General features: G+C 42.9%; 1 protein-coding gene across 4 annotated transcripts in view; it reads left to right on the top strand.

Moving 5' to 3' along the window:
* LOC126291640 (tubulin-specific chaperone cofactor E-like protein) overlaps positions 1–26,605 on the top strand; it is a 77,666-nt gene that overhangs the window by 2,056 nt on the left and 49,005 nt on the right. For all 4 annotated transcript variants that reach the window (XM_049985211.1, XM_049985209.1, XM_049985208.1 and 1 more), the window contains exon 3: positions 8,713–8,894. In XM_049985211.1, coding sequence (XP_049841168.1) covers positions 8,713–8,894 — 182 coding nt within the window. The remainder of the gene's footprint in view (positions 1–8,712; positions 8,895–26,605) is intronic.

Consider the following 26,605-nt stretch of genomic DNA (forward strand, 5'->3'; position numbering starts at 1 on the left):
AGGTTTCTGTTAATACAACTATTGCATATTGTTTCTGTGTATGTTTACATACTGAATTGTACACACTGAGTTGGTAAAATGTACAGGTCTTCTATGTTTTCTGTGTGTATGAGGTTCTACATCTACATAAATACTCCTCAAGCCATGTCATATGGCAGGTGCCGGAGGCTACCCTGTATCACTAAGTCATTTCCTTTCCTGTCCACTGACAAATAGCATTAGGGAAAAATGCTTATATGCCCCCATATGAGCCCTAATTTCTTGTATCTTATCTCCATGGTCCTTACGTGCAATGTATGTTGGTGGCAGTAGAATCGTTATGCAGTCAGCTTCAAATGCCAGTTCGCTAAATTTTCTCAATAGTGTTTCTCGAAAAGAACATCACCTTCCCTCCAGGGATTCCCGTTTGAGTTCCTGAAGCATCTCCGTAACACTTATGTTGTTCAAACCTATCTATAACAAATCTAGCAGTCCACCTCTGAATTGCTTAACATCTCCTTCAATCCGACCGGGGCTGAGGGAGGAGGCGCAGTGGTTAGCACACTGGACTCACATTTTGGAGGACCGGCAGTTCAAATCCACATCTGCCCATCCTCTACGTTTCCTATGATTTCCCTGAGTCGCTTCAGGAAAATTCCAGGATAGTTCCTTTGAAAGGGCCCAGCTGACCTCCTTCCCCATTCTTCCCTAATCCGATGGCACCGATGACCTCACTGTTTGGTCCCCTCCCCGAAATCAGCCAGCCAAAAACCAATCTGACCTGGTATGGTTCCCAAACACTCGAGCAGTACTCAAGAATAGGTCACACCAAAGTCCTGTGTGTGGTCTCCTTTACAAATGAACCACTCCTTTCTAAAATTCTCCCAGTAAACTGAATTGACTAGTCACCTTCCATACCACAGTTTTTACATGCTCGTTGCATTTCATGTCGCTTTTCAGTGTTACACCTAGATATTTAAATGACTTGACGATGTAAAGCAGGACACTAATAATACTGTATCCGAACCTTGCAGTCCTGTTCTTCCTACTCATCCACATTAACTTAAATTTTTCCAATTAGAAATTTTTGTCTGGTCGTCTTCTATCTTCCTACAGTCACTCAACTTTGACACCTTACTGTACACTACAGCATGAGTGGAGCGAGTTTTATAGCCGAGTATTGCACTCCTATCTGTTAGGTTCACTAGAGGGAAGCACAGATCACTTTTCCTTATAGTATAGTGTATTATAGTGTATTATTGACAACAAATTTATCAATTACAGAAACAGTCGTTTCCAGAATGTACATGTGTTTACCCACATATAATTCTGATCAATTTCTTTGCCTAAGTGATAAGTTGCTACATATGTGTGCCGAGTTTGCAGTTTTAATTTTGATGGCGAGATTGCTTTAAATATGGCATGTATGTAAACATTAGGCTATGCTGCAGGTCAATCACAACATTTATCTGACATTCACTTTCATTGGCTTCTCCAGCTCAAAATCAAAGTATCCCCTGCAGATTTAACCTAGACCTCAGGCTACTCTTCAGATCCATCTGTCACCACAGCCATTATCTGAGGAAGACACAGAGTGGGGGGGGGGGGGGGGGCATATCACACTGTAGCCATTAACGTGGAACATTCCACAGGGCCGATCTTGGCTTATTTCTTGTTGCTGTTTTATGTGAATTTTTTGCATTCAAGAAATAATAGAGGGACTGATAAATTTTCGGACTTGTAAAAACTTCAAACTATAAATTCTTGTTTGGTTTACCATGTAAAACTAATGGAGAATATTTCTTTATTTGTTGTTTTAGTCCATAAAATGAAGCCAAGTGTGCAAAGTATGTTTTGTAATGGGTACACATTTTTTAATATATCTTGCATCTAAAATCTTTCAAAAAATCACCTAAGAGCTATATCACATAAATAAAAATTTTCCTTCCTCCAGAAACTGTTCATATCTGAAAGTTGTTTGTTTGACTATTTCTCCTACATAATAGATAACTTCTTGAATGTAATTTTATATATTTGTAATATATTTCTTCGTTAATATGATGTTAGTAAATGGCATGCTCTAAATTGTAGCACTAAACATAATTTATAAAGCATATTAATAATTGGGAATAGTATTATTCTTGTGGCAATAACTGTTAAGATGAACACTTACTTCCTGTTTTCTGGTATTAAGTCAATCTCATTAATGACATAATATTAGACTGTGCTTCTGGAAAACTGACCTTGTATAACAACACACCACATTTCAATATAAAAATTAATATTGATAGCTTGTATTAGAAATATACAAGGAAAACAGTACAAATAATGATACAGAGTCTCTAACATTATAAAAAAGAACAAAATTAACTAAAGTATTACCAGCTCGTTGAAAAATCAGAACTTGGAACCACATGTAACTATTGCTGTGTGTAATAGCCATAAATGATTTCAACTGCAAATGCCATGAAGACATTCTTTGTCTTTGACTCAGCAGTAAATTCGTTAACGAACTCAAAAGTGGCTTTCTCTCGAGCAGCTCTTATAGACATCACATTGTGAACTCTCCCACATGCTATTGATTGTGACATTAGTGAAATACAAGCAGCTTCAAAAACTATGATACACATTATTTCGGCAAGTCAAGCAACTTTTATTGGATTTTGGCAAGGAGCTAAATTGGAGTTCACTTCTAAGAGCTTCCTACTGTTGAGAAGTTTGGTAAAAGCTTGGAATTCATTCATAGAAATAAGTCATTCAATTATCGATTGTGCAATCATATTCATCTCTCTTGGAATCACTTTTGCTTGTTTGAACAATGTTATGGGATATTTCAAGTCTGTGATTTGAAACACAGTTATACAGAACAAATAATGATTGTGTGCTAAAACACAACTTCAAGTTAAGACTTACATTTTTTTTCAATTTTGGGACTGAACTGCAAACGTTTTAGTAAACAGTATTCAGTATTCTCGGAAATTTTGCACTCTGGTAGCACTGTTTCTTGCATATGCCATATGTTGTGCTGGTTAGGTGGTAAATTAATTTCAGTTTGTACTATTCACTTAGAAATGTGTTAGTATTTTCATTTAACACAGAGTTACTGCGAAGATAGTCATTGCTGTTGAGTCGATGTTCTGGGTTAGGAATCATTTACTTGTAGAAACCTCTGTGTGTAAGTGACACCTCATTAATTCTCAACCGATTTCTTGGTACCAATCAGAATATCAGAGTTCCATGGAAAAACTAGCACTTATCTAACCTCAGTCGTGCGTACTTATCTCTTTTATTATTCTCTTCCTCTTGTGTGTTGTGTCTCTCTGTATTGAGTTAAAACCTTTGTCAAAGTAATGGAATTAAGCTTTGCAGTGTTGGAGTAGTTTACTTTACTTGTGCTAAGCAACTGTTTTTATTACATGTTATGTTCCTTAGACCCTGTCACTAAAAGGAATCCGCAGGGATCTGTGACAAATGAAAATATACATTACCACAGAGAGACAGCTGCAGTAAAATTTCTTGTAGCTTATGTTGATAACTAAAAATTAGAAGAATACCATTACATTAAAAACAGAGCTACCAATTTCTTAGTGATAATGGAAGTGTGTTTATCTTGCAAATTGTTTCCTATAGTGCTAGTTGGAATTTGATAATGCAGTATGCGTATAAGTGGATAATTTATAGAAGACATAGCTAGACAGGTGAGCTTTTAACTAATTTTCTTTATTTGTTTTTATTTATTTCCCTAGACAGGCAGAGTTCATATGAAGAGTATTTTGATATTGTGTGTTATGAGAGAAGAGTAAAAACAAGTTTTATTGGTTATAGTTACATTGGTATTGGTTGTTAAAATACAGAAGTATTGTCCTGGAATGTAGTCCCTACCACAGAAAGTACTAAACACAGAAGCAGAAAACAAGAACTTTGCTTTTTAGAACAAATTAATTATATTTCCATGTATTATCAGGATTTTTATTTTTCCTCGGACTACTGGTTTCTGTCAGTGATGACCATCTTCAGTTCTGTTTTTTAAAATGCACCATTATAATTCAGCCATAGTAGTAGTGTCCAAATATGCACTCCAAATCAGGTTAACAGTGCCACACATAGTTAAAATGGAATATACTAGGCCAAAATGCCAGCAAAATCATCTTGTGGACAGTGTTACTGTTAGTAACAATCTGAGGTATGGATGCACAAAAGTATATGTACTTTATTAAAAGACTGATACTCACAGGCAAGTCATAGTACCAACAGAAAGCTGGAAGTCAGAATAAAGTTCATCCTCTTGTCACAGACATGATCCAAAGGTTCCGTTGAGTAATGAAACAGTTTTTATAGGGATTGGACAGTAGGTATACTAAATGACTCCACATCCTTAGTGAACCTTAAACGATGTGGACAATATACATTGAAAGTTGTTTTTGATGTTCATGTGACTTGAGTCTTGTTTGCCTTCTTGAGTGAGGTTTCCTCACTTGTCAGTTAAGTCCTGTGTAGTCCACTTTTGGGTCATTCCATGTCAGTTCAACCAGGGACTCCAGCTCATAGTCTCAGATTTGACTGAAATTCAGTACACTAATTCTACCATGTGTGGAACACTCATGTACAAGGTATTAGATTCCCCTACCAGTTAGTTCCAGAATTATGACTTGTGAAAGAAGGCGACGTGGCCCGGAAATTGCAACCTGCATCTGGGAATCTATCTGCAGACCCAACTTTAGGTCTTTATAACTTTGGAACTATTCCACATAGTCCAATGAAATTTTTACAACCCAGTAACATCCACTTAGAGAACACACTCTATGAATCAAAACACCAACAACATATTTCTGAGGGAAAATAAAAAAATTCTAAAATGTGATTTAAAAAATGTATGTTAAAAGGTACATATTGTAGGAGCCCTCTATGACAACTATAATTCACTATAAAAGGGTATAAATTTTTTTATGTTAAGTGTAATGTGGCCTAAACACACACAGAACTCATCATGCCCATATCAGACACAAAAACTGAGTTACATACACGTGAAAATACAAAAATTTGAAAAATTACCTGAAAAAACATGGATTTTCGAAGTGTGGTAGCACAAAAGGGACAAGTGGTATCCAAGCCAAATCCCACACACTGCATAAGTAGACCATAATGATATGTATCTCAAAATTTCAGAATGTTATTGCAAGACATTTGTGTACAATGGAAGTTGACAGATGTATTTGGTGATGTGGCCATTGTTCTACAACACAATTTTGTAAAAACACATTGTAAACTGTTCTGCCCCTTCTTATCCTCTCCCACAACTGTTTGATCACTAAGCAGCAACATAGACAGATTAACACAACCTATCATTAATGTTTACTGCGCCTTAACTGCTAAAAACCAGTCAAATGTGCTTCGAACAGTTCTCCCACATTTTAGCTACTGTACTCTGTACATTGAGTGGCGAATTGTACTGTCTTCCTGACACTGTGGTAGGAACTGGAACTGTCATAAGAATATGTCCAAAAGGAATCCAACACCTGTCTGCCAAATGTGACCAATGAAATGATCTTGCTGGTCCTGCTGGTGCCATGAAGTTCACAAATACATCACCTTCTGTGCTAGTCTGCTTTTTAGCAACTCTTTGACTGATTTCGCCTCATCTTTCGAAACATAGAATGATTGTACGCCAGAGATATTTTTCTGTACCCAGGTAAATAATTGAAGAGGTGTTAGAATGTGACCTTCTGTAGCGGGCTGCAGACTAGCCCATGATGTCATGCACTTAATGGTAGCACCAATACCATCACATGCATTTTTACCATGACTTGCTGCAAAAAAATTCAATTCTGCATTAATCTGAAAATCATGGTGATGCATGCATAAATTTTTGAGATTTTTACAGTTTTTGTACTAACTAGCTGCCCCATCACTGAAGTATTTCGCAAAATGTATGTGAGGCAGCTTGTTTTTCAAATATGCCATGGCAGTGCGAATGTGGGCATGAACTGCAATGGCATCATGAATTAAACAGTCACTAAAACGCACAGGTTCATGATAGACACGTCACCTGATTCACCTCTATAGTAAATCGCAAATGGCTGGAGAGTTGCTTGACTGTTGTCCCAATGATATCCTTGGATGGCATCTTGAACTATAAATGCATAATTTTCAGAAAAGTCTAGTATTACTATAATTTCATCTTGTTTCAAATCATCCTTACAAAACTGGAGATAAGCCGATTGTGCTGTGAAGCTGTGTGTGGTCAGTTTGTCCATTTTTTGACAACACATTTCAAAAAAATCTTCCACTGCCCTTTCCTTTGTTTCAAGACTTGGGTGATCCATGTGTGTCCATTGTTTATAAGAAACAAGTTCACCATCATCCATAAGGAGTTCCCCATACACTTTATTATTCATGTGTTCTGCAAGATTTGCCTTACCAGGACACTTTTCACACATGTGTATCATGCACTGGTAGGAACTGATGTCACACACTAGCAGCTTCATTGCACCTTTGTAATCCAGATGGGAATCCTTTATAGCAACAAACATCAGCTTAGCATTTTGATGGGTCTCACATACACAAACATTGTGTGTGCCCCTTGCACTTACAGGCACAACCCATTTTGGCCGAAGATTGAAAATAGATGATAAACCTACTTTGGTATTGGGGTACTTTCCTTGAATTCTACATATAGTTCTGATATGTTGCATAGCAACAGTCTTTTTTTGCATCTGTACACGTACATTTCCCATAGTCATTTTTTCCAGGCATTATCCGGCTGTAGTCATTATTTTCATAAAACTCCGACACTAGCACCTTTATTTCTGAACTCATTTGCTTACCCTGAAGCTGTGGAAGCACTCCTTGGATTGCTTTTATTTTCCTAACTTGCTTTACCATACACGTACAAGCATTGAATTCCTTTGCAATGTAGTCAATGGACCAACTGGAAGGTGCAAGGATAAGAATAGCTACTTTTTTTCTGGAATGTGGATATGGCACATTTTTCTTTCAAATCATGCACAATTTTGTCAAAATCAGGGCATTTCTGGCATGATTTTTGTTTCTTTGTAGCAGATAGTTCTTCCTCTTCCACCATTAGTGTGTCAGCTATTTTGTGTTTTAATTCCATTTGAGCTTCTTGTAGTTTTTTTTCTACCATAGTTGGGCCTGTCTTTTCCACAACTTCGTGTGTCTTCATGGGAGACAAACCAAGAGCAGTCACCGAAGTATTTAATTCCTCATCCGCTGTGGTTGTAGGTGGCTGATACTCTTCATCACTGTCATGTAAATTATCAGAATATTCTTCATTTTTTAGCAGTGTAACACACCTGGAACATAACTTTTGCCCTGGTTTCATGTTAAGTCCCATGCACTGATTCGCTTTCAATCCTGATTTTATATCAATTTCTCTGAGGCTACACTTCCCTGTCTTCTTATGAATCTGAAATGGATCAAAACAACTTCTTTGTAGGAAAGAATACTTATCCAGAAACACTTTCATATGATTATAACAAACACTAAAGTTTCCTGGAACTGTACTTCTTGTGCCCACAGAGTGTATCCTGGATCTCCATAGCAACAAATCTTGCTCCGATTCATCTAGATCATACAGTACAAAGCTAATGCAACATTTTGTTCCATATGTTGTTTTATGACATTCAGATGCTTGTGCTCTACCAATACTGCAACATGTTTGAACAAAAGCACCACTAGTACACTCTTCTGCCTCCTTACTGACTTTCCACTACAGTACTGACCAGTCTGAACTGGAATCTTAAAAACATGAGTACCTGTAATTGTTGCAGGTTTCCTTTGTTGTTCCTGCCTAACAATGACTCATTGTGTCCCTGAAAACTACCATTGTTTAACTTTCTGTTGCCTAATGGTTCCCAACAATTGCTGCAGCTTTATCTGAAACAAGCTGTCTGCATCATCACTATTACTTGCTAAATCGTGTTAAAAGAAACGTAACCAAATACATCTGTCAACTTTTATTGTACACAAATGCCTTGCAATAATATGCAGTGTTTGAAATTTGGCTTGGATATCACTTGTCCCTTTTGTGCTACCACACTTGGAAAATCCATCTTTTTCAGGTAATTTTTGACTGACATGGGCAAAAGGAGTTCTGTGTGTGTTTAGGCCACATTAAGCTCACCACAAAAAAAAAAAAAAACCTTTTTGAGTGAATTACATCATTTGGCATAGAGGGCACCTACAATCCTACAATATGTACCTTTTAACATAGTACATCTTTTTAATCACCTTTTGGAATTTTTTATTTTCCCTCAGTCCCTCAGGAATATGTTGTTGGTGTTTTGATTCATCGAGTGTGTTCTCTAAGTGGATGTCACTCGGTTGTAAAAATTTCACCGGGTTGCAATTTCCAGGTCATGCCACCTTCTTTCACAAGCCATAATTCTGGAACTAATTGTCAGGGGAACTTAAAACTTTGTACATGAGTGTTCCACACTTAATAGCATTGGTGTGGTACATTTCAGCCAAATCTGAGACTATCAGCTGGAACATTTTCTCAAATTGGTTGAATTGACATGGAATGACCCTTTTTGTCTTTCAGGATTACCAGGTGGCAAACAAGTTAACTGAGAGAGGATGTTGTTTTACACAGCTGATCAGTCACCTGGCTAAGAATCTGGCAGTTCTCACGTCAATATAATTCTTGCTGTTAGCCTCATGTCAAGGCTTCGATGTTTCACTTTGCTACAGCCATTCTCACGCTGATTTCAGATCTTCGGCATACTGCGCCAGATGCCACGCATCAGATTTGTCAACTTGAGTTTCAACGACCTCCGAGAGGACCTCATGTTCCTGGACAACAACAATTCTTTCCGCTTTCTTCGGAACCTGGTGCTGAATGGCACACGCATTGACTGGAAGAGCGTTCGCAGCCTGCTGAAGATTCTTCCCAGGTAAGGCAGGCCACAGCTTAGCCTAGCCTTGGGGATGCTTAACGTGCTGAGTTTCAGACATAAACAGGTGTAATTCTTGGGGCAAATGTCACCCTTTTTATCACAAATTTCTGCTAGATGGTGCCACTAAGGTATGACATTACTCTCATTTAAAAATTTGTTCCTGTTAAAATGATGGCAGCTGAGAAATCAGTCAAGATGTTGCTTTAGAGTGGGCATTTAATGTTTTTAAAAAATGAAAAATCCACCTTATTGTTTTTATTGGATTTTTTTTTAGGTTTTTGCGAGTCTAATTGAATAAGTTCACCTCAAATAATTTCCTTCCACTTTTCGTGATCTGTCTACTTCAGAAAAGGCTGTTAACAATTGCTGTGCACTATTTTGTCACAGCCATGCTGCAGCAATTTGTCATTTTATCCTATTAATGGCTATGTAACAATTTGCTTGTAAAAATAGAAATCTTACAAATTCTTACTATGAATGTCAGCAATTGCTCTTGGCTGGTTGGCTGAATACTTGCCTCTTTGTACTACTTTATTTTTACAACTAACTGATATTTTCCAAGATGCTACTGGGCTTTACCATAAGAAAACTATTTCAGATTCCTAACATAAAACTTGAAATTAACACAAATTTACATTGTCTTCATAATATCTGTATCTTCACACTTCTTCCTAACATCATAAATAAAGTAAGTACACAAATTAACACACACACACACACACAAAATTTCGAGCTTTCGCAACCGGCGGCTGCTTTGTCAGGAAAGATGAAAGGATGTGGGTTTTAAGAGAGAGGGTAAGGAGTCATTCCAATCCCGGGAGCAGAAAGACTTACCTTAGGGGGAAAAAAGGATAGGTATATACTCGCGCGCGCGCGCGCACACACACACACACACACACACACACACACACACACACACACACACACACACACACATCCATACATACATATACAGACACAAGCAGACATATTTAAAGGCAAAGAGTTTGGGCAGAGATGTCAGTCGAGGCGGAAGTGCAGAGGCAAAGATGATGTAGAATGACAGGTGAGGTATGAGTGGCGGCAACTTGAAATTAGCGGAGAGTGAGGCCTGGTGGATAACGAGAAGAGAGGATATATTGAAGGACAAGTTCCCATCTCCGGAGTTCGGATAGGTTGGTGTTGGTGGGAAGTATGCACATAACCCGGACGGTGTAACACTGTGCCAAGATGTGCTGACCATGCACCAAGGCATGTTTAGCCACAGGGTGATCCTCATTACCAACAAACACTGTCTGCCTGTGTCCATTCATGCGAATGGACAGTTTGTTGCTGGTCATTCCTACATAGAAAGTGTCACAGTGTAGGCAGGTCAGTTGGTAAATCACATGGGTGCTTTCACACGTGGCTCTGCCTTTGATCGTGTACACCTTCCGTGTTACAGGACTGGAGTAGGTGGTGGTGGGAGGGTGCATAGGGCAGGTTTTACACCGGGGGGCAGTTACAAGGGTAGGAGCCAGAGGGTAGGGAAGGTGGTTTGGGGATTTCATAGGGATGAACCAAGAGGTTATGATGGTTAGGTGGACGGCGGAAAGACACTCTTGGTGGAGTGGGGAGGATTTCATGAAGGATGGATCTCATTTCGGGGCAGGATTTTAGGAAGTCGTATCCCTGCTGGAGAGCCACATTCAGAGTCTGATCCAGTCCCGGGAAGTATCCTGTCACAAGTGGGGCACTTTTGGGGTTCTTCTGTGAGAGGTTCTGGGTTTGAGGGGATGAGGAAGTGGCTCTCGTTATTTGCCTTTGTACCAGGTCGGTAGGGTAGTTGCGGGATGCGAAAGCTGTTTTCAGGTTGTTGGTGTAATGGTTCAGGGATTCAGGACTGGAGCAGATTCGTTTGCCACGAAGGCCTAGGCTGTAGGGAAGGGACCGTTTGATATGGAATGGGTGACAGCTGTCATAATGGAGGTACTGTTGCTTGTTGGTGGGTTCGATGTGGACGGATATGTGAAGCTGGCTATATATATATATATATATATATATATATATATATATATATATATATATATATATATATATGCAATAAAAACTAAACAAGCAGTGATAGAAATACACCGTTTGTTGCAATATGCTTGGGACAACAGTACATTTTCAGGCGGACAAACTTTTGAAATTACAGTAGTTACAATTTTCAACAACAGATGGCGCTGCAAGTGATGTGAAAGATATAGAAGACAACCCAGTCTGTGGGTGCGCTATTCTGTACGTCGTCTTTCTGCTGTAAGCGGGTGCTGTTCACAACGTGCAAGTGTGCTGTGGACAACATGGATTATTCCTTAGACCAGAGGATTTTTCTGGTGTTGGAATTCCACCGCCTAGAACACAGTGTTGTTGCAACAAGACGAAGTTCTCAACGGAGGTTTAATGTAACCAAAGGACCGGTAAGCGATACAATAAAGGATGTGTATGAAAAATTTCAACGGACTGGGAACGTGCTGGAAACATAGGGCGACCGCGTGTGGCAACCACAGAGGGCAACGCGCAGCTAGTGCAGCAGGTGATCCAACAGCGCCCTCGGGTTTCCGTTCGCCGTGTTGCAGCTGCGGTCCAAATGACGCCAACGTCCACATATCGTCTCATGCGCCAGAGTTTACACCTCTATCTACATCTACATCCATACTCCGCAAGCCACCTGACGGTGTGTGGCGGAGGGTACCCTGAGTACCTCTATCGGTTCTCCCTTCTATTCTAGTCTCGTATTGTACGTGGAAAGAAGGATTGTCAGTATGCTTCTGTGTGGGCTCTAATCTCTCTGATTTTATCCTCATGGTCTCTTCGCGAGATATACGTAGGAGGGAACAATATACTGCTTGACTCTTCGGTGAAGGTATGTTCTCGGAGCTTTAACAAAAGCCCGTACCGAGCTACTGAGCGTCTCTCCTGCAGAGTCTTCCACTGGAGTTTATCTATCATCTCCGTAACGCTTTCGCGATTATTAAATGATCCTGTAACGAAGCGTGCTGCTCTCCGTTGGATCTTCTCTCTCTCTTCTCTATCCTATCTGGTGCGGATCCCACACTGCTGAGCAGTATTCAAGCAGTCGGTGAACAAGCGTACTGTAACCTACTTCCTTTGTTGTCGGATTGCATTTCCTTAGGATTTTTCCAATGAATCTCAGTCTGGCATCTGCTTTACCGACGATCAACTTTATATGATCATTCTATTTTAAATCACTCCTAATGCGTACTCCCAGATAATTTATGGAATTTACTGCGTCCAGTTGCTGGCCTGCTATTTTGTAGCTAAATGATAAGGGACCTATATTTCTATGTATTCGCATCACATTACACTTGTTTACATTGAGATTCAATTGCCATTCCGTGCACCATGCGTCAATTCGCTGCATATCCTCCTGCATTTCAGTACAATTTTCCATTGTTGCAACCTCTCGATACACCACAGAATCATCTGCAAAAAGCCTCAGTGAACTTCCGATGTCATCCACCAGGTCATTTATGTATATTGTGAATAGCAACGGTCCTATGATACTCCCCTGCGACACACCTGAAATCACTCTTACTTCGGAAGACTTCTCTCCATTGAGAATAACATGCTGCGTTCTGTTATCTAGGAACTCCTCAATCCAATCACACAATTGATCTGATAGTCCATATGCTCTTACTTTGTTCATTAAACGACTGTGGGGAACTGTGTCAAACGCCTTGCGGAAGTCAAGAAACACGGCATCTACTTGGGAACCCGTGTCTAAGGCCCTCTGAGTCTCATGGACAAATAGCGCGAGCTGGATTTCACACGACCGTCTTTTTCGAAACCCATGCTGATTCCTACAGAGTAGATTTCTAGTCTCCAGAAAAGACATTATACTCGAACATAGTACGTGTTCCAAAATTCTACAACTGATCGACATTAGAGATATAGGTCTATAGTTCTGCACATCTATTCGACGTCCCTTCTTGAAAACGGGAATGACCTGTGCCCTTTTCCAATCCTTTGGAACGCTTCGCTCTTCTAGAGACCTACGGTACACCGCTGCAAGAAGGGGGTCAAGTTCCTTCGCGTACTCTGTGTAAAATCGAACTGGTATCCCATCAGGACCAGCGGCCTTTCCTCTTTTGAGCGATTTTAATTGTTTCTCTATCCCTCTGTCGTCTATTTCGATATCTACCATTTTGTCAACTGTGCGACAATCTAGAGAAGGAAGCACAGTGCAGTCTTCCTCTGTGAAACAGCTTTGGAAGAAGACATTTAGTATTTCGGCCTTTAGTCTGTCATCCTCTGTTTCAGTACCATTTAGGTCACAGAGTGTCTGGACATTTTGTTTTGATCCACCTACCGCTTTGACATAGGACCAAAATTTCTTAGGATTTTCTGCCAAGTCAGTACATAGGACTTTACTTTCGAATTCGTTGAAAGCCTCTCGCATAGCCCTCCTCACACTACATTTCGCTTCGCGTAATTTTTGTTTGTGTGCAAGGCTTTGGCTACATTTATGTTTGCTGTGAAGTTCCCTTTGCTTCCGCAGCAGTTTTCTAACTCAGTTGTTGTACCATGGTGGCTCTTTTCCATCTCTTACGATCTTGCTTGGCACATACTCAACTAACACATATTGTACGATGGTTTTGAACTTTGTCCACTGATCCTCAACACTATCTGTACTTGAGACAAAACTTTTGTGTTGAGCCATCAAGTACTCTGAAATCTGCTTTTTGTCACTTTTGCTAAACAGAAAAATCTTCCTACCTTTTTTAATATTTCTATTTACGGCTGAAATCGTCGATGCAGTAACCGCTTTATGGTCGCTGATTCCCTGTTCTGCATTAACTGATTCAAATAGTTCGGGTCTGTTTGTCACCAGAAGGTCTAATATGTTATCGCCACGAGTCGGTTCTCTGTTTAACTGCTCAAGGTAATTTTCAGATAAAGCACTTAAAAATATTTCACTGGATTCTTTGTCCCTGCCACCCGTTATGAACATTTGAATCTCCCAGTCTATATCCGCCAAATTAAAATCTCCACCCAGAACTATAACATGGTGGGGAAATCTACTCGAAATATTTTCCAAATGCATATTCTCTGAGCCCAGATGCCTATAGAGACATCCAATTACGATGTCTGATCCTGCTTTAACCGTGACCTTCACCCAAATCATTTCACAATTCGAATCTCCGTCAGTTTCCTTCGATACTATTGCACTTCTTATCGCTATAAACACTCCTCCCCCTTCACTGTCCAGCCTGTCTCTGCGGTATACATTCCAATCTGAGTTTAGGATTTCATTACTGTTTACATGTGGTTTCAGCCAACTTTCTGTCCCTAGTACTATATGAGCGTTGTGACCGTTCATTAATGAGAGCAGTTCTGGGACCTTTCTATAGACACTCCTGCAGTTTACTATTAGCGCATTAATATTCTTATTCCTTGTTCCATTTTGCCTACTCCTGCCTTGCCGCGTCTCAGGAGGCGTCTTGTCGGGCCTAGGGAGGGAATTCTCTAACCTAAAAAAACCCCATGTGCACTCCACACGTACTCCGCTACCCTCGTAGCCGCTTCCGGCGTGTAGTGCATGCCTGACCTATTCAGGGGGACCATACGTTTCTCCACCAGATAGCGGAGGGTGAGAAATTTGCACCCTAGCTCTCCACAGAATCATCTGAGCCTCTGGTTTAAGCCTTCCACCCGGCTCCAAACCAGAGGACCGCGATCGGTTCTGGGAATGATACTACAAATAGTTAGCTTTGATTCCACCCCACGAGCGAGGCTTTCCGCCTTCACCAACTCCACCAACCGCCTGTACGAACTGAGGATGACCTCTGAACCCAGACGGCAGGAGTCATTAGTGCCGACATGAGCAACAATTTGCAGTCGGGTGCACCCAGTGCTCTCTATCGCCGTCGATAGGGCCTCCTCCACATCTCGTATGAGACCCACTGGCAAGCAGACAGAGTGAACACTGGCCTTCTTCCCCGACCTTTCCGCTATATCCCTAAGGGGCTCCATCACCTGCCTAATGTTGGAGCTCCCAATAACTAATAAACCCCTCCCCCCGTGTGCCTGCTCGGACCTTGCTGAAGGAGCAGCCACATGTCCACTCACAGGCAGAGCGGGCGACGCCACACGGCCAGCCTCCACATTGATCCATACAAAATTCAAATGCGGCAACCCCTCGGCGCCGCTACCATTGCTGCACGAGAGACATTCGCTAACGATATAGTGCACAGGATTGATGACGGTGGTATGCATGTGGGCAGCATTTGGTTTACTGACGAAGCTTATTTTTACCTGGACGGCTTCGTCCATAAACAGAACTGGCGCATATGGGGAACCAAAAAGCCCCATGTTGCAGTCCCATTGTCCCTTCATCCTCAAAAAGTACTGGTCTGGGTCGCCATTTCGTCCAAAGGAATCATTGGCCCATTTTTCAGATCCGAAACGATTACTGCATCACGCTATCTGGACATTCTTCGTGAATTTGTGGCAGTACAAACTGCCTTAGACGACACTGCGAACACCTCGTGGTTTATGCAAGATGGTGCCCGGCCACATCACACGGCCGACGTCTTTAATTTCCTGAATGAATATTTCGATGATCGTGTGATTGCTTTGGGCTATCCGAAACATACAGGAGGCGGTGTGGATTGGCCTCCCTATTCGCCAGACATGAACCCCTGTGACTTCTTTCTGTGGGGACACTTGAAAGACCAGGTGTACCGCCAAAATCCAGAAACAATTGAACAGCTGAAGCAGTATATCTCATCTGCATGTGAAGCCATTCCGCCAGACACGTTGTCAAAGGTTTCGGGTAATTTCATTCAGAGACTATGCCATATTATTGCTACGCATGGTGGATATGTCGAAAATATCGTATTATAGAGTTTCCCAGACCGCAGCGCCATCTGTTGTTGACAAAATATGCCTTTAAATATGTCTGCTTGTGTCTGTGTATGTGCGGATGGATGTATGTGTGTGTGTGTGTGTGTGTGTGTGTGTGTGTGTGTGTGTGTGTGTGTGTGGGCGTGCGAGTATATACCTATCCTTTTTTCCCCGTAAGGTAAGTCTTTCCGCTCCCGGGATTGGAATGACTCCTTCCCTCTCCCTTAAAACCCACGTCCTTTTGTCTTTCCCTCTCCTTCCCTCTTTCCTGAAGAAGCAACCGTTGGTTGCGAAAGCTAGAAATTTTGTGTGTGTGTTTGTGTGTTATTTTATTGTGCCTGTCTACCGGCTCTTTCCCACTTGGTAAGCCTTGGAATCTTTGTTTGAGAGAGAGAGAGAGAGACTCTTTTCGCAAGCCACTGTATGGCGTGTGGTAAAGGGTACATTGTACCAGTATTATTATTCATCTTATCTATTCTTTTCAGATACATGAGCGAGGGGGATAAAAGACTGACTGTATATACCCTAATCTCTCTTATCTTACTCTGGAGAAAATGACATACCATATTTGACTATTAACTAATTGACTAATTATGTTCTCTATTATATTTTTATGACACATTTCATTATCACCAAGGTGGCAGCATAAAACAATTTCTCTCCATGTATCCAATAGGGATTCACAAGAACTGCATCGCCTTTTTTCTGAGGATACCCTTAAAAGTTCACCGAGCATTTTTGCTACCCTTTTGTGTGGACTATATTGACCTCTTACAGCCTTAATACCCCCTAGGGGACTCACCACTCTTTGGCAGGTTCGTGCTTGGCTACCACGGGACCCCAGCCTTTGCAGCACCTTTTCCCTTCCGTGTTGCATGTCAATCCCCTTGCTACTCCTTTTCCTCTCCCTAGTCTGGGGTGTTATTGGAATGTTCTGCATTGTCTGTTGCTGACATATGAACAGTTTTATCACTGTCTTTTTTTTTTCCTTTTCCTTCCTTTGTTTCCCTTCTCTCATTCCACTACTTCGGCGTTTGAGGTTCCTCTTTTTCTTCTTCCTTCCTGTGTGCTCCTGACAGCCAGCTCAAGCGTCTGATTTGTAACAGGTGACTGGGTAATGTGTAACTCCCAGCCCTGGGTCAACAGGTAGGGTTCGCACCTACACCCTGGCGTAGGCCAGGCCCAGGGATGGGTGATTGCCTGAGCTGCTACCTTCCCAAACTGACGATTCGTCCCTCTGTCAGGTGTCCAGGAGGTATGACCTGAGGTGTGAATAATCACCTAAGGTGGATGCGCCCCTTTGTGGAAGGTGCCCACTGTTGGAAGGAGTGCACCATCAGAGAGGCTGGCAATTGTAGGAGATTTTCTCGCGATGAGCCAAGCATCTTCACAATCACCGTCTACAAAGTGTAAACAGAATGAGGCTAATGATTCAAAGACCCTTCCAGCTTACCACAGTTTCTGGTGGTTTTACATACTGAAGCTGGTCAGTCATTCGTAATGGTAAATCTGTTTATTATTCAGAAAGATGTTGATGCCATTGTCGGCCCTGAGAAATCCTGCTCTCGTTTACAGAATGGCACTTTGCTTTTGGAGACTACTTTTGATTCTCAAGCGCAACAATACTTCCCACCTCACTTCTCCACAATCATTCTGTTCTAGTCGACGTCCATAGAACTGCCGAGGTCCACAGAACTCTGAATTCTTCCCGTGGTGTTATTTACACCAGGCTGCTAAGTGGCCTGACTGAGACCAAAATCAAATCATATGTCTCTGATCAGGGTGTCATTGCCATTCATCGGGTACTGGAAAAGGTAGATTCGTCCTCAGTTCGCACCCAAACATTTTTAGTCACCTTTGATAGACTGGTGCTTTCACCCAAGATCGAAGCAGGCTATAAATTATCACAGTCCAACAGTACATTCAGAAACCGATACACTACTACCAGTGTCGTCATTTCAACCACACTATTATGTCTTGTTGACACCCAACCAAATGTGTAACCTGTGGTAGGGATGCGCACGAGGTCAATTGTCCATCGCCTCCTCCCTACTGTATCAACTGCAATGGCAGCCATGCTGCCTCCTCTCAGGATTTTCCCATGTATCGTGATGAGAGGGCTGTCCAGAAGATCCAGGTAAAGGAGAAAGTGCCTTACCCAGGCACCCACATGTTATTGGCTTGTTGCAAACCCTGCAATCTCCCGTCTGGCACTTAAAGTTCTGTTCTTGCTACCTCTTGCTCCATGAAGGACACAGACAGACATGTGACCTCAAATTCAGCTCTTGAGGTTGTGAAATTGCCCAGTGCAGTGTCATGGTACATCACCATCCCCCCCCCCCTCCTCCGTCCAGCTGTTCAACAGGCCATCGAACTCTCGCCTTAAGGAGCGAAGCCACCAGCTGCACAACCGGTAGGACAGAAGGGGTACTCCTGTGAAGACTTCCTACGTCCCTTCAGCCAAACAACACCTGAGTCTTCCTCTGCTAACCTGAAAGGCTCGGAGAAGTCCAACAAAGGCAAACGGTCTTCTCCTTCGCCAACTCGAAGATCCTCTTTGATGGTGTTGCCATGTGATGCCTCAGCCTGGCCTGCCTCCATGTTGCTGGTGCGCACCACCAAGAGTTTTTCTGTGTTTGACTCCACAGACCAACAGCACAAGCAAGCCGATACTTCTGTGGACCCCATGGAGCAGGATCCTCCTGCTTTTGTGACTTGTAGCAGCGTGTCTTCGCAATCTGTCACCCGGCAACTGATGAGGTGACACCCCTTCATTTCTTCCTCCTCATGACTCTCCTCCAGTGGAACGTTTGTAGCCTTAGGTTCTACAAAGAGGATTTATCGCAGCATCCCCTTGTACTCTGCCTTCAGGAAACAAAATTGTGTCCTCGAGCACTTTCAGATTTCGCTTTTCCTCCCAGCTCATTTTGACCTTCCCCCCCTGAGGTTGGCATCCCACCTCATGGAGGTGTCATGATGCTCATGATGTTCATAGTCATCCTGCCTCGGGCATGGATGTGTGTGATGACCTTAGGTTAGTTATGTTTAATTAGTTCTAAGTTCTAGGGGACTGATTACTGCAGAAGTTAAGTCCTATAGTGCTCAGAGCCATTTTTTTTGTTCACAGTCAACCCATGTGCCTGACTACCGACCATGCTGTTGCAGTTTGCCTTTTCCTTCCTCACCTGACGTTTTCCCTTTGTACTGTTTATATCCCTTCATCATTCAGTGTCACGAGGGCAGACTTCCTTCAGCTTATTGGATACATACCTCATCCATTTCTGCTACTCAATGACTTTAATGCACATCATCCCCTTTGGGGTTCTACCAGAACTTGTCAGCAAGGTGCCCTCTTGGCTGATCTTCTTAATCAACTCAACCTCTTCTGCCTTGACACTGAAGTACCCACATTCCTTTCCGACTCTTCGCACACCTATTCCCATTTGGATGTATCCTTTTGCACTGCCCAGCTTGCCCATCATCTTGAGTGGTCCGGTTCTTGTGACACCTACTCGAGTGACCATTTCCCATATGCTATCCATTTTTTGACTCCTACGCCACCTGTGTGCACACCCAAATGGCAGCTTACTAAGTGTGACTGGTGGCTTTACTCCTCCCTGGCGATATTCGGAGAACATGATTTCCCAGTTGTGATGACCAGGTGGAATATCACACAAACATTATCCTTACTGCCGCAGAATGTTCCTTTCCTCGCACTTCCTCTTTACCACACCACGTCCCAGTCCCTTGGTGGACTGAGGCATGTCATGATGCAATTCGCGCGTAGACGTGCTCCGCTTTTTTAACCATTGTTGTGCAGTGGCAAACTGCATTCATTATAAACAGATGCATGCAGAGTGTCGTTACATTCTTCAGGATAGTAGAAAAGCTAACTGGATTTCATTCACTAGCTCTTTTAACAGTTCCACCCCTTGCTCTTTAATATGAACCAACCTGTGACAGCTCTCTGGGACCAAAATCCATTCTCCAATTTCCAGCTTGACAGTAGTGTACAATGTCATCGTGGACCCCATTGCTATCTCCAACACCTTGGGCCAGCATTTTGCGGAAATTTCTAGCTCTTTCCGCTATCACTGTGTCTTTCTTCATCGGAAATGAGTGGAGGCAGCTTGGGCGATACTCTTCTCTCCTCAGAATCGTGAGTGCTACAATGCCACATTTACTATGAGGGAGCTGGATCATGCTCTCAGTTCACCTCGATTCTCCGCCCTTGGACCAGACACTGTTCCATCTCTGTTCTCTTGTGGGCAAGCACTTTCTGCTTAATACATACAACTGCATCTGGGCAGAAGGCACATTTCCTGGAAGTTGGCATGAAGCCACCTTCATATCGATACCTAAGCCTGGTAATGACAAAACCCTTCCTTCTAGCTACCTCCCCATCTCTCTCACCAGCTGTTTTTGCAAGGTAATGGGATGTAGGATTCATGCCCGACCGGTATGGTGGCTCGAGTCTCTTAATTTGCTAACGAATGCACAGTGTGAATTTAGATCGCAGCATTCTACAGTTGACCATCTCGTTACTTTGTCCACCCATCTCGTGAATCGTTTTCTGCGGAAATCCCAGACAGTGGCAGTGTTTCTCGATTTGGAGAAGGCCTACGACACCTGCTGGAGAGCTGGTATCCACTGTACTCTTTACACCTGGGGCTTCCATGGCCGCCTGCCCTGTTTCCTTCAGGAATTTTTAAGAGACCTAGTTTTCAAGGTGCATCTTAGTTCTGCCTTGTTGGACACCTTTATCCAGGAAACCAGTATGTCCCAGGGTTCCGTCCTGAGTGTCATCTTCTTTGCTATTGGCATTAACCCTACAATGGCCTGTCTCCTGCCAGAGTGAAAGAGAATTCTGTCTGGCGTACCCGGTACACCTCTTGCAGGTCTTACAACTGGACACCGCTGGAGCTACTTACATATCCCTAACCTTTCCCAGTTACCTAATCAGGAAATAGAGGCCTGCAGTTTAATGTGGAATCTGAACTACACGTCTTTCATGACCATTCCAACACATGTGAGAAGTGAATGCTCGGTTAAAAATCACAGTGAAAAAGTTGTGATCCGAACGGGATTTGATCCCGCACTCTTTTGATCATGGAGCGTGTGCTTTACCACTAGACCACTTTTGTTTGAGAAAAGAAAAGAATGTGACTATTAGACCTTACATACATTGTGGAACTGCTAGCTCTTGAGATGATGCTTGATCTCTGTATTTAGTGTACTGTTTATAAATTTTCCGTCAATGCTAATGAGAAGCTAGGGAAAAACAGGAGCCGACACACATGGAAAATGTTGGACCAGCACTAAGGAGAGATGAAGATGCAATTCCATGTAAAGTGCATGATGTCCATGCATGTTTTGCTTCCATACAAATTGAGACACTTATGTTCTTCCTTGCTTGTGCAAATTTGCATACTCAGTCAAAGGACAGTCCGCTCGCCATGCAAAATATAGTTGTGTCCTATATTACCTCCAAATACCAAAAACTAACGACACAGCGTTCATAGGCAATGTTCGCTACCTCGCATTCTCTTCCGTTCCCTCTAATATAAACGACTCTTTGCATATACAAGGAAATAGTAGTGAATTTTTTTGCAAATGCTCATTCGCACGTGTTTGCTTCCATTCACTCCATTGTAAACCAGGCTTTATGTGCTTAAAATTGATGTCTGTGAATGCCGAGCCACACTTTAGGTGGGCCACGCTGTACAAACTGCTGTTATAAACTGTTCTTTGCACGGCAAAAATGTGTAACTTCAAAATTTTTACAAAATACTTATAGCACCTCCTAGCAGCTAAAATTTTTGAGTGAATTTCTTTTGTTGTCTTTTTCCTATGTAAAAGTTTTCGGGGTAGGTTACAACATGTCTTAATGGACCATTCCCTTGTAAGTCTTCTGTCTGCTTTCCCTGACAAAACAATGAAAACAGAACAGAATGTAACAATATTATGAAAAGGACAGTTGCTGCTCACCGTATAGCGGAGACGCCAAGTCACAGATAGGCACAACAAAAAGATAATCACACAGTAAGCTTTCGGCCAGTGCTGATGCAGGAGCGTGCAAGGATGAGGTGGAGAGAAGTTAGGGCAGCTATATGAAGTAGAGAGGTTAGGCGGGGGGCGGGGGCACGGGAAGACAGACAGCATGGAGTGGGGGCGGGGGGAGGGGGGGGGGGTGTAGCAGAAAAGATGAGAAGTAAAAAGATTGGGTGCATTGATGGAATGATGGAATAGTGGGCTTGTGTAGTGCTGGAATGGGAACAGGGAAGGGGCTAGATGGGTCAGGAATAACGAAGGTTGAGGCCAGGAGGGATACAGGAATGTAGGATATATTGCAGGAAGAATTCCCACCTGCTCAATTCAGAAAAGCTGGTAGGAAGGATCCAGATGGCACTGGCTCTGAAGCAGCCTTTGAAATGAAGAATGTTGTCGTGGGCGATGTGCTTAGTAACGGGGTGGTCCAGTTGTTTTTTGTTTTTGGCTACTGTTTGTCTACAGCCATTCATGCGGACAAACAGCTTGTTGGTTGTCATGCCCACATAGAATGCAGCACAGCGATTGCAGCTTAGCTTATAGATCTCATGACTCCTTTCACAGTTTGCCCTGTCTTTGATGGGATAGGTGATGTTTGTCACAGGACTGGAGTAGATGATGGTGGTGGAAGAAGTCTTGCATCTAGGTTTATTAGAGGGATAAGAGCCATGAGGCGAGGGGTTGGGAGCAGAGGATGTGTAGGAATGGGTGAGGATATTGTGTAGCTTTGGTGGGCGGCAGGGTATCAATGTGGGAGCGGTGGGAAGTGAGTGGGTAGGACATTTCTCATTTCGGGGCGCAATAAGAGGTAGTCGAAACCATAACGGAGAATGTAATTCCCTTGCTCCAGTGTACAAGGTTGCGAGGGTAATTACAGTCTGTGAAGGCCTCAGTGAGACCCTCGGTATATTTCGAGAGGGCTGCTCATAAGTACAGATACAACGGCAAGAGGTGGCTTGGCTTAATGGAATGGACTTCTTGGTGTGGAATGGGTGGCAGCTGTTGAAGTGGAGGTATTACTGGTGGTTGGTAGGGTTGATATGGACAAAGTCATTGATGTAGCCACCATTGAGGTGGAGGTAAACAAGGAAAATGGCTCACTGGGTTGAGTAGGACCAGGTGAGCCAAATGGGTGAGAAGCTGCTGAGGTTCTGGAGGAATGCGGGTAGGGCATCCTCAGCCTCGATCCAGATCACGAAGATGTTATCGGTGAATCTGAACCAGGTGAGGGGTTTGGGGTTTTGGATGTTTAGGAAGGCATTCTGCCAATGGTCCACGAATAGGTTGGCACAGAATGGTGCCACACAGCTGTACCCCAGATTTGTTTATAGTTAATGCCTTCAAAGGAGAAGTAATTGTGAATGAAGACATAGTTGGTCATGGCGACTAAGAAAAAGGTTGGTTTGGAATCCTTTGTTCATTGGGAAAGGTAGTGTTGAATAGCAACAAGGCCATGAGCATTAGGGATGTCAGTGTAAAGGTAAGTGGCATCAATAATGATGGGCAGGGCACCATATGTTAAAGGAACAGGAACTTTGGAGAGTCAGAGAAGGTAATGGTTGGTGTCTTTTATATAGGAAGGTTGGTTGCGGCTAATAGGCTCTATGAGAGCAAAGATGCTCTGAGTGAGGGCACAGTAACCAGGCACAATGAGGTGTCCTGGGTCATTGGGTTTATGAGCTTTAGGAACCATGTAGAAGGTAGGAGTGAGTAGAGAGATGGACTCCGGGGAGAGGTTCTGTGATGGACCGAAGGATTTGAGGAGAGACTGGAGGTCCTGCTGGATTTCTGAAAGGGGTCACTGTAGCAGAGTTTGTAGGTGGATGAATCTGACAGCTGGCAGAGTCCTTCTGCCAGGTAGTCCTTCCAGTTCAAACCATCAGAAGCAGGCTGGTAGATTTGTTACAGGTAGGTTCGAACAACATGTGTTACGGAGATGCTTAGGAAACTCGGATGGGAATCCCTGGAGGTAAGGCGAATTTCTTTTTGAGAAACGCTATTGAAAAAATTTAGAGAACTGGCATTTGAAACTGACTACCAAATAGTTCTACTGCCGTCAGCATACGTTGTGTGTAAGGACCATGAAGATAAGAGAAGAGAAGTGAAGGCTCATACAGAGGCATACAGATAGTCATGTTTTCCCTTGCTCTATTTGTGAGTGCAACAAGAAAACAAATGAGAAGTGATGGTACAGTTTAGCCTCCGCCAAGCACCATACTGTGACTTGCAGAGTATCCGTGTAGATTGGAAAGAGCATTTGGCAGCAGGTATGATCATAAGGTCAGGGTCAGTTTGTAGGTGGTGGATTGCAGTTCTTTCTGCAGATTTAAGGTTAGTTTGCCTGTAGATGGGATTGAGGAATGACGGTGAAGCAAGGTTTGTGGCTAAGAAATTCTGGAAACTTAACGGGGGTAATTAGGGGGCAGTAGGGATGGCTTACAGTAGAATGGAGGAGTGAACAGAGTCAGGCAGGATTCAACATTGGTCTTTTATGGAGCCTGATTGGTACGGTTGGTGGCAAAAAAGTGTTTCCACTGTAGGGACCAGGAGAAAGAGAGAAGGTCTTTAACAAGACCTCCATGATTGAATTTGGGAGTGGGGTGAAAGGTGAGGCCTTTGTAAAAGACTGGTACTTCTGTGGGGCTAAGGCTGTTGAAGGAAAGGTTCATGACTGTGTTTCAGGTCTGTTTGGATTCTGTGTGGTAGTAAGAGTGAATTTTGGAGGGTGGGGTAAATGTAGATCAGCGAGACAAGGTTTGTCAGTTGTCAGCTATGAGAGGACGTGGGGGAGGCTTTGGAGGTTGTTGTAGGGCTGGTGGACGTGGTAGTCTGAGGCAGGAGTAGAAAGTGATCAGGTTGGAGAGTTTTTTGAGGCAGTGTTGTGCTTGTTGCTCTAGTTCCTGGTTGGCAAGAGTTTAAATGTGTATTAGGGGATCAAGGAATATGGGATTGCATAGCAGGAGAATTCTACAGATGGAGAGAAGGTATTGCAAGGAAGTTTGGGCCTGATTGATATGGTTTTGCAGGACTAAATTAATGAGGGGTAAGGATTGGCAGAATCTGAATAGGAGAGGGGTCTTTGTGGAAGGAAGGGTGGCAGCCAGGCAAGGGTAATTTGATGGTGAGGCCATTTGGGGGGATTCCATGAACCAAGCAACAATGCAGAACAACATGTGGGACTGTGTTCTAGCCAGGGATAAGGAAACTTTTCTGTACTGACACAGATGGAAGGAGCAAGGATCCGTGGCGGTGGATAAAGAAACTTGTAAAAATACCTAAATAACATGGAATTATGTCCGCAAAAAAAATCACAAATATATGCCCTAGCACATGAGAAATATCACGAAAAGTATGAAATGTATGAAGTAAGGGTAGACAAGATTAAATTTGAGGGTATAGGTCAAACAGAACTGTCATTATTACAACAAATGAAAGTTTTGCAGTCTTTGTACAATTCCTTAAGAGTGACCAGCAGTGTTACTTTACTCTCCATAACAATATCATGGGAAAACAATCTGACATTATTACACCAGAAGAAAGTTTCACAGTCTTTGTACAATTCCTTAAGATCAGCCAGCAAAGATACTCTACTGTCCGTAACAGTAACATGGGGAAAAAAGTCTGACAGTGCTGATGATCATACACTGACCAGTCACATTAATGTGGCATCCCACCAAAAGCATGAATAACGACCTTTTGCAGCACAGACCATTGCAAGGCTTGCAGGGAGTGAGTCAGCGAGGTTTTGGAAGCTACTGACAAGGATACGGTGTCATGGCATGGCCAACTGTGCTATATTTCTCGTTTGAGGATCCAAGGCAAAAACAGCCCAATTGAGGTGGTCCCACAGATTGTCAATTGGGTTTAAATGGGTTGGGGTTGTTTGGGGGAAGAGACCAAACAGCGAGGTCATCGGACTAGGGAAGGACGGGGAAGGAAGTAGATCGTGCCCTTTCAAAGGAACCGTCCTGGCGTTTGCCTGGAACGATTTAGGGAATCACGGAAAACCTAAATCAGGATGGCCGAACGCAGGATTGAACCGTCGTCCTCCCAAATGCAAGTCCGTGGGTTTAAATTCGGGGAGTTTGGTGTCCAGGGGAATACAGTAATTCGTCCTTGTGCTCATTGAACCATGCACATACACGACGAGCTGTGTGACATGTTGCATTGTGCCAAGGAAAAACAAACTGAAAGTATGGGGGACATGGTTCCCACAGATAGGTGCATACTTGTGTTGATCTGTTGTTCCTCTCAGAATGACAGGGTCACCCAGGGAATTTCACACCAACATTCCCTAGACCAGATTGATCTCTTCTCGGACCTGCACCCTTCTGACAATTGTTGTGGGGTATTTAGTTTCAGATGTTTCATGCAATACATGCTATCGGCCATCTGTCTAGTGGAGCATAAAACACGATTCATCTGAAAAGGCCAGCTGCTGCCACTCGGTGGACGTGCCATTGGTGTGCAAATTCCAGCCTTCATTGCTGATGAAGAGCAGTTAGCATGGCTGCACGAACCAGGTGCCTGTTGCAGAGGCCCATATGCATCAACGCTAGCTGAACTGTAATTGAGGAGACGCTGATGGTAGTCCCTCGATTCATCTGGGTAGTCAGTTGCTAACAATAGATACGTGTGTTTTAAACATATCCACAGCCACAGTTCACCCTTCATCTGTGGTTCACAGTGCCCTGCAGCTGCTTTGGCACAGGTTTTGGATAGTGCCATTTTCCGTGGGTGGTATACTTCAAACACAACAGCATACAAACTTATTTACAAACTTAGTTGTC

The sequence above is a fragment of the Schistocerca gregaria genome, chromosome 9 (genome assembly GCF_023897955.1).
Source record: "Schistocerca gregaria isolate iqSchGreg1 chromosome 9, iqSchGreg1.2, whole genome shotgun sequence".
NCBI lineage: Eukaryota > Metazoa > Arthropoda > Insecta > Orthoptera > Acrididae > Schistocerca > Schistocerca gregaria.